Source organism: Aaosphaeria arxii (assembly GCF_010015735.1).
Source record: "Aaosphaeria arxii CBS 175.79 unplaced genomic scaffold BU24scaffold_4, whole genome shotgun sequence".
Lineage (NCBI taxonomy): Eukaryota > Fungi > Ascomycota > Dothideomycetes > Pleosporales > Aaosphaeria > Aaosphaeria arxii.
In genome coordinates this window covers 3,422,246-3,434,302 of record NW_022983477.1, presented here as the reverse complement: position 1 = coordinate 3,434,302, position 12,057 = coordinate 3,422,246, and the positions used below count along the sequence as shown (strand labels likewise).

Below are 12,057 nucleotides of genomic sequence, written 5' to 3'. Positions count from 1 at the left end.
CTTCAACGAATATCATAGAGCCGCATCGTCCATCTACGCAGTACACAGACCTCATCTCCAACCGCCACCTACAATCAGACCGTCACCACATTTCCTGACATTCCTCTCATCCTTTCCCGCCCGACTTAATATCTCCTTGATTGCGCACAACAAAGATGCCCGCCACCACAGCTGAGACGCTGTCCCTTGTTACCCGCAACGTCTCCGTCGCACCTCTCGTCCTCCTTTCCGCAGCAGACCACTACGGCCGACAAGCAAAGGGCACAAGGAAACGAGTCGTCGGTGTGCTTCTTGGACAAAACGATGGAAAGAACGTGAGGGTGTCGAACAGCTTTGCTGGTACGTAAACATTGCCCCGCTGCATCATAACTAGAGTACAGCGTCAGCGGGGTGCAAGGGCATAGCTAATCAGCTCTGTAGTGCCTTTCGAGGAAGATGAGAAGGACCCATCAGTCTGGTTCCTTGATCACAACTATGTCGAGTCGATGAACGACATGTTCAAGAAGGTCAACGCGCGGGAGAAGCTCATCGGATGGTACCACACAGGCCCCAAGCTGCGAGCATCGGATTTGGAGATCAACGAGCTTTTCAAGAGATACACACCGCATCCACTGCTAGTCATTATCGACGTGCAACCGAAGGAAGTTGGTGTCCCGACGGACGCCTACTTCGCAGTGGAGGAGATCAAGGATGTAAGAACTGCCATGTCTGGTGCCAGCTACTGTCAACAACAGACTGCGCTACTTGATTTAAAGAATCCACACTTTGACTATCGGAGCTAATATCGTATTGCAGGATGGAACCACAACCTCTAAGACCTTTGTTCACACTCCCTCATTAATCGAAGCCGAAGAGGCTGAAGAGATCGGTGTCGAGCACCTGCTACGCGATATCCGTGACGTCGCCGTCGGTACCCTGTCCACCCGCATAACCTCGCAACTCCAATCGCTACAAGGTCTACATCTCCGTCTGCGCGACATTGGCCAGTACCTCCAGAAGGTGTTGGACGGCGACCTCCCAGTCAACCACGCCATCCTCGGCAACCTGCAAGACGTCTTCAACCTTCTCCCCAACCTCTCAACACCTAAGCCCACGCCCGTGGGAGGAGCAACGAATGGAGTCGGACCGGCTGCCGGTTCTGCGGGAGCCCTAGACAACTCAGAACTCGCAAGAGCTATGAGTGTCAAGACAAACGACCAGTTGATGGCCATCTACCTTTCGAGTTTGATCCGAGCGATCACCGCCTTCCACGACTTGATCGAGAACAAGATCCAGAACAGGCAACAGGCAGAGGAGAAGGAGGCTAAGAAGGAGGAGGCGGCCAAGGAGGGCGAGAAAGACAAGAAGGCCAACGGATCGGGCGCTGAGGGAAAGGAAGGCGACAAGGGCAAGGAAAAGGAAAAGGAGAAGGAGGGTGAGAAGAAGAAGGGTTGAAAAGCAAGGCAGACGGACGAGAACGTCCCGACGGACAAACTCGAGTCGAATTGAATTGGGGAAACCCGTGACGGAAAGTGTAATTATACCACACTGCTAGCTGGGGCAACTTATCGAAGAGAAAAGTGTCCAGATGGTGGAAACGTCTGCACTCAAAACGACCATGATAGAAACATATACGATTACGAAGTTGCGATCACAAAAGACCCGGTGCTCTCTTTTAACATTTTGAATATTAACCATGTGAATGATGTTCAAATAAACGATGAATGTATCTCCATGAATCCGGGGTATCAAACGCCAAATCCAGAGCCCCCCCCTTTCTTTCCATATATGGATACACAGACGACCGCTCTACTCTGCTCTGCTTAGAACACCTCTCAAGCAGTTAATCTATCAGTCCCCCCAACCAGCAGCCCACCCCGCCGCCTCCTTCACACTGACCTCCCTCGTCTCCACGAATGCCCCAAAAGAAGGACACCTCTCCGCCAACATGCACGCAAGCAGATGCTTACAAACAGGCGGCATCCCGTCCCCGAGACTCATTCCCCCGAAACTCCATCCAGCTCCCGCATCCTCCCCATCAACACCCTCGTCATTATTGTCGTCAAACGACATAACAGCCGGCTCAGGATGCACAGGCGGAAACGCAGCGAATGCGAAGGCGGGACAGGAGCAGTTCCACGCCTGGAGACGCACTTCGTACGTCGTTGTGGGCGTTGGGTCGAAGGATCGAGAGGGCTTTTGGGGTTGCGCGGACCGGACGTAGTATACTGTGTCGTTTTCTCTTCCTCCCTCTCCTCGTACTCCTCGTACTTGTTCTTCTTCAGGGGCGGAGGCGCGGGGTTTGGTAAGGATTTCATCGACGTTGGTAGTAGTAGTGGTCGGAGCAGCAGTAGAGCTCTGGACGGATTCATCCATTACGCCCTGCACGACAGCGCGCGTACCTCCCATTTCCGCATCCACATAGGGCTCATCTCTGTCGTCCTGAGCGGCGGGTGCCGTTAACGAAGAGGGACGATTACGCGCCCGCGTTCCCGTCTGCGCCTCATCATCGTCGTTGTTGCTAGGATGAGGAGCGGTAGCAGCAGCTTCGCCCTGGGGACGACATATCCGATGGCGGGTGACGAGCCGCCGGTCGAGCAGGTCGAGGGCTGGCAGGAACTCGTTGGGGAACAGGACGTGCAGGGTGAGAAACTGTTTCTTGTCTTCTTCGGTGGCGGAGTGGAGGATGTTGCCGCTGTTGGTCGTCGGCGTGTTCGCTGTGATGTCGGCGCTTGTGCCTGTGCCTAGGACGGTAGACTGATGCTGTTGGTGCGGGAGTGGGAGCACAGGAAGAGCATTGAAGAGCTGCGCCAGGAAGACCCTTGGTTGAGGCAAAGACGATGAGGGCGACGACGACATTGTTTCACGCCGCCGCGACGTTCTCGTGACATGTTCCTTCGACGGATACTATGGTTGGCTATTCCGTCGTTCACGACGCCATCGTAACTAGCTCTTGATGTTTGAATCGATGAAACGGCGGTGAGAGATGGAGACGAGGAGATAGATCCAGGTTGGGCTTATGGTTTGGGCGTTTAGCCTTTGGTACGCGTATCAACTATCTATCTAAACTATCCATCGTCATCGAAGCCGTCTGAATAAAGTGTTGGACAGTGCTACGCTAGCTAGCGGGGCCCCCAAGCAAGGCAAGGGCAAGCAAACGCATAGAATTAACAATCGATCGGGAGATCCACAGCACGCATGAGGTTAAAAAAAGGAATTAGAACATTTCTGGGTCCTTGAAACTATGTAGCTTAGAGTTAGGTACATGATCTAGCGATGCAGCGGCCCCGTGACGCATGATTTTATCTCCCCTTCCGTTGCGCTTCACCGACTTTGATGGCCATTGTGATTTAGCTAGTGGTCTAGAAAGTAAAATAATTGAATATCGAGATCGGATTTGGGATTTGTCGACCTGATTGCGATTTATGTTTGTGTAGGGAGCTTTAAGCAACGGTGTTGTATTTAACTGTGTAGGTGTTAGTACAGGAACGATCGCTTGCTCGAGTTTCCTGGAGAAGAACTTCAGTTTGGCCAGGACGGTACAATTGATCTTCAAAAGAAGATACTGGATAAGCATGACATCCTAAGCATCATGATGCGATAATACAGCGTCTCTGATATAACGACAATGGTCATACCACGACATTTCTACTCGTTACTGGTGTCGATTCAGCGTTAGAGCGGGCTTCCATCTATCTTCTTAGCATCTAATGCGCTCTAATCGCCATTGTTGAAGGCTGACATTCTGCTTCTTCGTTTCGCATCAACATGAATATAAGAAACAGTCGAATTCTTACGCATCGTTTGTCTAGAGATCACCGCATCAAGCAATTGCAGAATCTGACCGGAATGTTCCCATCTGCAATCACAAGTAGTACTACATCCGCAGCTGCCTGGTCAACAGCCTCGACTGATCTACCTGTGTAACCGGTCAGACAAAGTCTCCACGCACGCCAGACCGGTCACCGAGGGAGGAGTAAAGCCAAAATGCGGAGGAACTCCCCCGCTCTTTGAAGATCAATTGTCAGCCGGTGAGTACCGACTCTCGCATTCTCTGAGAACCTGGAGGGGGAAGCGAGTGAAAGAGAATCTGTGGCGATCTTAACAGTAGTGTTAAGAAAGAGTAGGGTGGTGTTTAGTATTGCAGGGTTCGGCGGCTTCCCAAGTCCGAAAAGCAAGATTCCCGTGTACAGTTACTTGGATGTAGCTTGATTTTGCGCAAGAGCGGCAATGTACTGATTGGGGAATTCGTCAAGCACGTTCTTTTGTTTGGTGCCGTACATTGCTTCACACGTGTACGTGCCTTTATTCAACACAAACCGTGGTTAAAGAACAAGGGCACGGCTTGCTCAGGACGTGAAATGGGCCAATTGTGAGATGGAGACTGACAAGGCGAATATGAAAGGACCACGTCCGGATTACTCCATCGTCTGAGTCTCGAAACAAAGAGGCGCGAGCGTCAATGAATGAAACAAGGTTGAACGAGAACAAGCACGGGCACGGGCGGTGCAGGGCAGGCACCCAACTAGGTAGAGAGAACATGGGAGGGAGCTGCAGGGACTGCCTCCGGGAGATGTCAGGGCAGTGAATGGAGCGAACGAGGCGCAATCGCATTGCATGCTTGTTCTTGTTGGAGTCCGCATTGACCTATCGGGAGAGGTCGTTGCACGAGTTTCTACTTCCGGCGAAGGGAACTCGCAGATCGATAAGAGGTTAGAGAGCGTGGTGGTCCTTCGTTGGACCCCAACCTGAGCACATACGTCCACATACATACGTACCTTCATTGTTTCCATTCATTCGAATGGACACAGTCTGAACGTTCGGGGCAAGATTGCTCCAGTCCTGAGGTCGATAAGAAATTAAGTTCCGGCTTATTGTATTGCTTTGCGCCGCCGGGCTTGGGCACTTCCTGGCCTCGATCTCGACCTCGACGAAGACGGCGCATGTGGCAGGCTGGAAGGACCATCGACGATCGGCAGGCCAAAGAGATGTAGAGTCGCCATCGGTTGGCAGCCTGACTGTCTAAGGCGAGGATATGGAGGAAGTAGTAAGGCGGGGTTCCGTCGCGATGGGCGGTATGTTCGTATATTGGAGTCCTTCGGCACTAGGTAGATAGATATTGCAGTACGGAGTAATTGCGATGAGGATGAGGAGGGGAAGATGATGCCGTGATGGATGGATGGCCTAGGGTGGTTGCGAGTGGGCGCTTACCCCACAAGATCATGATAACGATAATGCACCTCGACTCGTGAGCATGACCACCATCCCCATCATCACCATGACTCTTATGACCATGACCACCATGACTACCCCGACTATCATCCATCTCAACTCTACACAGTACATTCCCTAAGCAGTTGTATATCTATACTCCCCACACTACTACAATCATCTTCTCCCAAGAGGGTGTGACAGTACAATCTCGTGAATATCTCAGCTGCCTCCCTACCGCCATGGCATGGATCACTACATTGCGACTTCCGGGTCGCTTAGGGTGGAATGGGTGGGATGGATGTCTTGCACGCGCTGTGGAGAGTGTCCAGCTGAGGCACCCGCGCTTTCACATGCAAGCATTCTTGCATTATTCGCAACACACACAAAACCCGTAGATGAACAGTAGTCGACCACCACCAATTGACGAAGAGGGTGTGCGATGGATGCAATTGCCCGTAGGCGGGCATCAAGGCATCAATTCGGTGGGAGAGGGCGCGAAGTAAATAATAAACAATAGCGATGATGATGCACACAATAATGCGTGTTTGTTAGGTCCACACACATGCGGTAACTCAACCGTACGTTAGTCGGTCATTGTACTCCGCAGTATGTAGTGGAATAAGCAGTGTGGTAATGATAGTGATAGTGTACTCCGTACCTACACAGGAAATACTGCAGGCAGATACTCGTAGCGCGCCTGGCGAGCTGCAAGACATAATAGATTGGCTCCAAAGCTCGCCCTGGGAACCGCGTGGCTTTCCCGTCTTTGGTCCATGGGTGGCGATGGATGGACAGAGGGATGGATGACCTTTGAGTCTGATTCCTAGAGACGCCGCACGTCACAAGACCATCCTCGCCCCCAACAGCAACGGACGAATTGCGAGCAATTGGCGGCTATTTCGGGCAGAAGAAGCTGTCCAACCTGCGAGTATCCAAGAGGTCATCCGCTGCTGAGCTTGCTAGAACTGTATACTCCGTAATAATTGAATAAGGGATTAGATGAACCCGATTGCAAGCCCGGCCGTCCGCCGGTGGTGCCCGCTACTGTCCGTTTGAGTTCCATGGGCGTCGTGGTTTAGTGAGTGGAGACACAGAAGGTGATGGGATATGGCGCGAACAGCACGCCACTTAGGCAGAGCGGTGGAATGTCAATGCAGTGTTTGTCACTCGACAATGACGAATTCTGGAACTGTATTTGGCCAATTGATGATTTGTTTCGTCAATGATGGATGTCAATTGAGTAAAGCAATTGGCAATTGGCGACTGTCGCTGCAGGACGTGGACGGAGCCATTATTGGAACGAAATGCTGGCATTGATTGCCAGCGCGGGGTAGACAAACCCGTACTGGCTGCCCTGCCTGAGTGCTGTACGGGAGCATATGCACTATACGGATACAGTAATCCAAAAATGGGCTCAATTGGTCTGGTGGAGTCGATTGCCTGCTGCGACGCCATGTGGAACCTAGGAGGTTGCCGCCCGAGCGGTCAAGATAGCAATCAGGCTCTCTTTTTCCTCTCGTTACTTTGTACACAATGGGTAAGGCAAGGAATCTGTATCGATCAAGCAAACTGGCTGGATGGGTAATGGCTGATTTGGGTCGGGATGACGCCCGGGAGCGGTGGAGGCTGGTGGAGCTGTGGTACCCCTCACCCATTCAGCCCACTTCCACCGGTAGAGATGGTGGATGATGAATGATGGATGATGGGCTGGACGAGGCCGAAGAGGAATGGGAGGACTGGGGGGTGGAAGGTATCATTGTACGAGCAGGAGCAGATGATTTGAGAGGGATACTGCTGGGAGCATCATCAGGCAGTACCGTGACACGTGTGTGGACAGATTGGGGGTCAGTGGAGTACGAGTAGCCCAATGGCATGACGACAGCAGTACTACTTGATAAATGACGGATGGGGGAAGAGCAGGAAGAGCGAGGTGTCCGGTGAATTGGCATCAATTGAGAGTGCATTAATATTGCTATTGTTGTCGTTGCGCATTGAATGGGTGGAAGCGGATGCCGCCGATGGCATGTAGTGCTGTCGAAGGTAGGCAAAATGGAGTAGTAACATGTAGGTACCTACATACATACTGTGCTGTACTGTACTACCAAGAAGAATTGACAGGCATTGCGAGACGTGCAATGGAGCGATAGGAATTGTTGAACGGAATTGACGTGGAATGGATATTGCAGTGGCCGTAGCGAATGGAGTAATGTGATGAATGATGCCAGATGGTGGTCATGGTGGTGTTGTTGAGATACGAGTTGGGTATGACGATGATACGGACGGGGACAGAAGAGGCAATACACGGACCTACAGTTCCTAATTCCGGATACCGTACGAGTAGTGAGCGAGTGCATCATCTCATGGAGTTGTATGATATCTTCTATCTCCGTATGGACAGTAAAGATACGTACGTACAGTACGGAGTATCACTATTAAAATACATGACAAAGAAGATGGGTGACTTTGCGAAAGATACTCCGTAGACACCATCAGAGGTTCATATTGCTCTATACTCCGTGCAACAGGATCCAATGATCAATAGTGAAGCATCATCCAAGGGCAAATGGTGGGCAGTGGGCAATAGGCAATTGGCAGTGGGAGATGCTTCAGCCCAACCACAACCACCATCAGAGAGAGGAAGAGGCTCAGTCTCATCATGAGGGTTCTGTCTCACCCCCCTCAAGGCTCTCAAAGTATCCAAGCAAGAGGAGTAGCAGCCAGGATCCAATCCAAGTATGGTAGTCTAGAACGAAGTTGACCAGGGATCTGAAGCGTTTGACTCATTCAATTCACTTGCTCACTAACTAGTTAGTTACTGTGTAGGTAGTTGGTTAATTGCTTTGATCAAGTCTTTTGTTGTTCAACTCACTCACAGACAGTCACAGTCATAACCAGAGTTGTTGTTGTGTCGTAATTGACCAATGCCTCTCCTAGTTGTTCCATGCAATAATCAGGAAATCTAATTGCCCACCGTCATGACATGACACACTCCCACTCTGTCGCCCATGGTGGTCGGACGTATCATCTTTTCGCTTCGCGTCGCATGCGCATCGCATGTGCGTCGCATTGCATCAGCCCTCTCTACTCTCTTCTCCATTCTCTTGTCCATGCCCATGGACATTTTAGATTATTATTTCTTATTATTGGCACTTCTTGTTTCTGGTTGCCTACCCTGCCCTGCGCCCCCTTCACCTCTTGACCTTCGACTTACATTTACACAGTACCCTGTCCAGCCCCCCTGTCGCTATGATACCCCCTGTCTCTCGTCTGCAATTGGTCAATCCCATTGGGCGGATCTTGCCCTTCCCTGCGCTTCCATTCACTTCTTGGCCACCCAGATTCATCAGCTCCCGGCCGTGGACTGGGAGAGACTGTGCCATCTTTGTATAATGAGGCGCGTAATGTAACGTAACATATCGTAACATATTACGGAGTAGTTTGCATTTAACTACGTGTCGTGTGCGACGTGTATAATGTGGAGCAAGCAAAAAAAAAAAAAAAAAAGGAAAGAAAAAGCAGGAAGAAGGGAATGGTGGATGTTGGATGGCGATGGATGGTGATGGACGGTGGATTGATTGCGCTGGTGAACAATGGGATGAAGGAATAGTGTCGTGTGTCTACTCTGTAATTAGTTCGTGCCGTATCCATCTCGTATACCGTGTACTGTGTCCAGTATAATTATGTACTGTACTCTGTATTATTTATCATCAACTACGGAGTATTATAATCATTATATTCATCACAATAGGAGTGTGCATTATTGTGCGAGTGGTAATGAATGAGTGTACATACTGTGTACAGTATGTGTAATGTTGGCTGGCTGGCTGTGCGCTGACTGACTTGTCGCATCCCTCGAATTGCCTTCCTATTCTATTCCTATTCCTGTTCCTGTTCCTGCTGTTCCTGCTGTTCCTATTCTTCTTCCTCTTTCTCTCTCTATTACTAGACACCTGCGCAGGTAATTATCAATCAACTCTCCTACCTTACTACTACTATTACTCTAGATACTACCACCTAACTTACTCTTACTCTTTTCTTTTTCTCTTTCTCTGTCTTCTTATTCTTCTCACAATAATCGTCTATCAATCAGCCAACTCACTACCTCGTACCCTCTCAGCCACACTCTTCTGCCATTGTTACCCTTTATTGTCACAACCACAACCATAACCACACACACACCCAACCCGACCAACCCAACCTAGTAATTTCTAGTTTCAAAATCATAGTCATCTGCCTTGTCCCTTGTCCCTTTGTATGAGACAGACAGGCAACCATCTTGCGACCACCTACCACCACCTACTGCCTACCACTACTACTATTCTATCCACACACACACACACAAACTCACCCTCCATCATCCCCCCCCAAATAGCCCGACGCCGCCTCCCCCCTCCTCTTCTCTCTTCTCTCTCTCTCTCTTCCTCAATTCCCCTTTCCCCTTCTTAAGCCCGTCATCCCCCCTCCAATTCACGTTCGGGAGGTTTGGCATACCCAATTGTGTAATTACCACACACTCGTCCTTGTTCCACCCTAACTCCGGTGCCAATTCCAATCTATCCTCTCCGCTTGACTAATTCGCTTTCGCCCTCTCCAGCTTCCCGTAAGCCATTTGGTATCATTCCGCCGCCTTCCACCGCCCACCATCCATCCATCATTCATTGCAGTAGTTACAGTCAAGCGACGCTTGTTCTGTGGATTACCGTTGGTTTGCGCTCGCATTCACAGTCACGTTCGCCCTCTTACACCCACTACTACTTTACTGGCCGACCGACCTGTCACACTCCCCAAGATTGATTACAACGATTACGACGATTACAGCGATTACTACCTACGCCTGCGAGCAACTATAACTCGCCACGCCTCCCACCATCAACCCACCTGCTACCTCCCCATTGTCAGACTCACTTTCCTCGCCAATTATTCATAAACCACCCCAATCCCCCCCCGTTCAGCCTGCCATTCCCACATTGCTGGATCCTGCCAGACGCTGCCAGTCACCATTACTCGTTGTTGCCTGCGGCTCAATCCAATCCCGCTCTCGCGCGCGCCCTCTCTGCTACCCAGTACCACTAACTACCGCGCCACTATAAGAGAGAGAGGCCTACCGCCCGACCACCGACGGCCAAAGCCCCCCTCTCCCACCCCCCCACTCACTCACCAACTTACCAACACTACAACAACACAGAATGGCAAATCCTGTGTACAAATCGCCTCCCAGAAACCGATTGACTGTTTCTTCTCTCCTCTCCCCTCCGGAAATGAAACGATCTGAATCCTTTGGCTCCTCAATCGCACCCTCAACAGTCGCCTATACCTCTTTCACCTCATTCGCCTCCAACTCCGAGACCTCCAAGGCTGCAATGGCCGACTACACAGTCGCTTTCGAACCTACCGCTTCTTCTGCAAACCGCGACGCCTACGCTTCCCCACCAATCTCTCCGTACGACCGCCAATCGCAGAAAGAGAACATGGACACTTGCCCCAGCGACAATGGCATGCGTGACCCCCAATTGTTCGTCCCCAGTGACGCCGCCAGCTCAATCGCTCCCGATGAGCCGCTCTTCCCCCAGGATCCCATGGACCCGCTCGCCCAGAGCCTCATCAAGAAGCACATGGAGTCTCCAGACTTCGCCACCCTTCCCAGCAAACCTGCCCGCGAGGACTATGAACTTGCAGTCTCCTTCGTTTCAACCGTCTATCAGTCATACAACAAAAACCCACGAGCGTGGTTCCTGCAAGAGAGGGAGTTCGACCAGCGGTACGGCCGACCCAGCGGTATCCAGAAGAGACCGGCCTTGAAGAAACTCGCTCCCGCCCCCTCCTCAGGACCCCGCAGGCAGAAGGTCGCTCTTCCACGCCTGCCACGCGCCCCTCGTGCTCCCAAGCGCACTCCTCAGGCCCGTGTTTATGACTCTTTCGATACTCTTCCTTCCTCGGCTTCGCCGAAGCCTGCACGACCTGCCACCAACCGAGATGACACAGACTACACTGCTCTTCCGGACTTTTCGCCACCCCTAGAGTCTCTTCCAAAGGGCAACAACAAGATTCTCAAGGCGGACTGGAAAGGTCAGGTTCTCGACCTCTCCAACGATCCCGACCGTCACCTCTTGCACGAGGCTGAAGTGAATCTCGCCGCTACGCTCCGTCTCAGCTGCGCCACCTATCTCTGCAGTAAGCGCCGCATCTTCCAGGCACGCATCGATGCCTTGAGAATCGGCAAGGAGTTCCGCAAGACAGACGCCCAGCAGGCGTGCAAGATCGACGTCAACAAGGCTAGCAAGTTGTGGCAAGCATATGAGAAGGTTGGCTGGTTCAAGCAGGATTACTTCCGCCAGTTTGTCTAAGGCCACTCGTTGGTCAGACTTTCTTTCACGACTCTTTGCAATATTCTCAGCATATTTCCAGATTCCCCGACCGCAGACGCTGGATGTGTAGTCTGCGTCCCCCTTTGGCATCAAGTTGCATATCACATGGACATGGGTGGTGTTGTGGCTTTGTTTCTTTCCTCCTTTTCTTCTCATTCAGATCAGACTGAACTACGGCATGGGGACTGTTATCTCCCCCTTTCTCATCACGCACTCTTCTCAACGATTCACGAATGGCGTATCTCTACTCTGCGGTCGTTTCGACTTGTCTCCATGAGCTGACTTGTCACTTTTCTTTTATTGTGTAATGTTGGCGTTAGTAACGGACGCCCTCAGCTCCATCATTTCCTTTGTTCACATCATGCTGATACCCCCTATGCCAATGACCCGAACATTTTTCATATTTCTATGATATTGACCCCTGCTTTCGAGCAATCGAGTTCGGGCCTTGCCGGCCAAGTCAGGTAGTCTTAGATTTTTACAATATTATTCCTCGAGA

General features: G+C 51.2%; 4 protein-coding genes across 4 annotated transcripts; 2 read left to right on the top strand and 2 right to left on the bottom strand.

Annotated features, from left to right (window-relative positions):
* The first annotated feature begins 37 nt into the window (after positions 1-37).
* BU24DRAFT_422799 (26S proteasome-like protein regulatory subunit) lies at positions 38-1,555 on the top strand. The gene is made up of 3 exons (XM_033528079.1): positions 38-339; positions 421-692; positions 796-1,555. The coding sequence occupies exons 1-3, from the start codon at positions 156-158 to the stop codon at positions 1,432-1,434; spliced, it is 1,095 nt and encodes a 364-aa protein (XP_033384794.1). The 5' UTR covers positions 38-155; the 3' UTR covers positions 1,435-1,555.
* A 121-nt stretch (positions 1,556-1,676) lies between these two features.
* On the bottom strand, positions 1,677-3,166 carry BU24DRAFT_422798 (uncharacterized protein). Its single transcript, XM_033528078.1, has one exon. The coding sequence runs from the start codon at positions 2,836-2,838 to the stop codon at positions 1,831-1,833; it is 1,008 nt and encodes a 335-aa protein (XP_033384793.1). The 5' UTR covers positions 2,839-3,166; the 3' UTR covers positions 1,677-1,830.
* A 3,564-nt stretch (positions 3,167-6,730) lies between these two features.
* Positions 6,731-7,590, bottom strand: BU24DRAFT_422795 (uncharacterized protein). Its single transcript, XM_033528077.1, has one exon. The coding sequence runs from the start codon at positions 7,155-7,157 to the stop codon at positions 6,849-6,851; it is 309 nt and encodes a 102-aa protein (XP_033384792.1). The 5' UTR covers positions 7,158-7,590; the 3' UTR covers positions 6,731-6,848.
* Positions 7,591-10,379: 2,789 nt separating this feature from the next.
* On the top strand, positions 10,380-11,537 carry BU24DRAFT_462606 (SWIRM domain-containing protein FUN19; the record flags this gene model as incomplete). The annotated part of the gene is made up of 1 exon (XM_033532026.1): positions 10,380-11,537. The coding sequence occupies one exon, from the start codon at positions 10,380-10,382 to the stop codon at positions 11,535-11,537; it is 1,158 nt and encodes a 385-aa protein (XP_033384791.1).
* Positions 11,538-12,057: the final 520 nt, after the last annotated feature.

Excerpts from the sequence above, each read along its gene's own strand:
- BU24DRAFT_422795 (XM_033528077.1), bottom strand. The coding sequence starts at position 7,157 with ATGCACTCTCAATTGATGCCAATTCACCGGACACCTCGCTCTTCCTGC.
- BU24DRAFT_422798 (XM_033528078.1), bottom strand. The coding sequence starts at position 2,838 with ATGTCGTCGTCGCCCTCATCGTCTTTGCCTCAACCAAGGGTCTTCCTG.
- BU24DRAFT_422799 (XM_033528079.1), top strand. The coding sequence starts at position 156 with ATGCCCGCCACCACAGCTGAGACGCTGTCCCTTGTTACCCGCAACGTC. Across the intron at positions 340-420 it reads GGTGTCGAACAGCTTTGCTG|TGCCTTTCGAGGAAGATGAG; the intron begins GTACGTAAACAT and ends TCAGCTCTGTAG. Across the intron at positions 693-795 it reads CAGTGGAGGAGATCAAGGAT|GATGGAACCACAACCTCTAA; the intron begins GTAAGAACTGCC and ends ATCGTATTGCAG.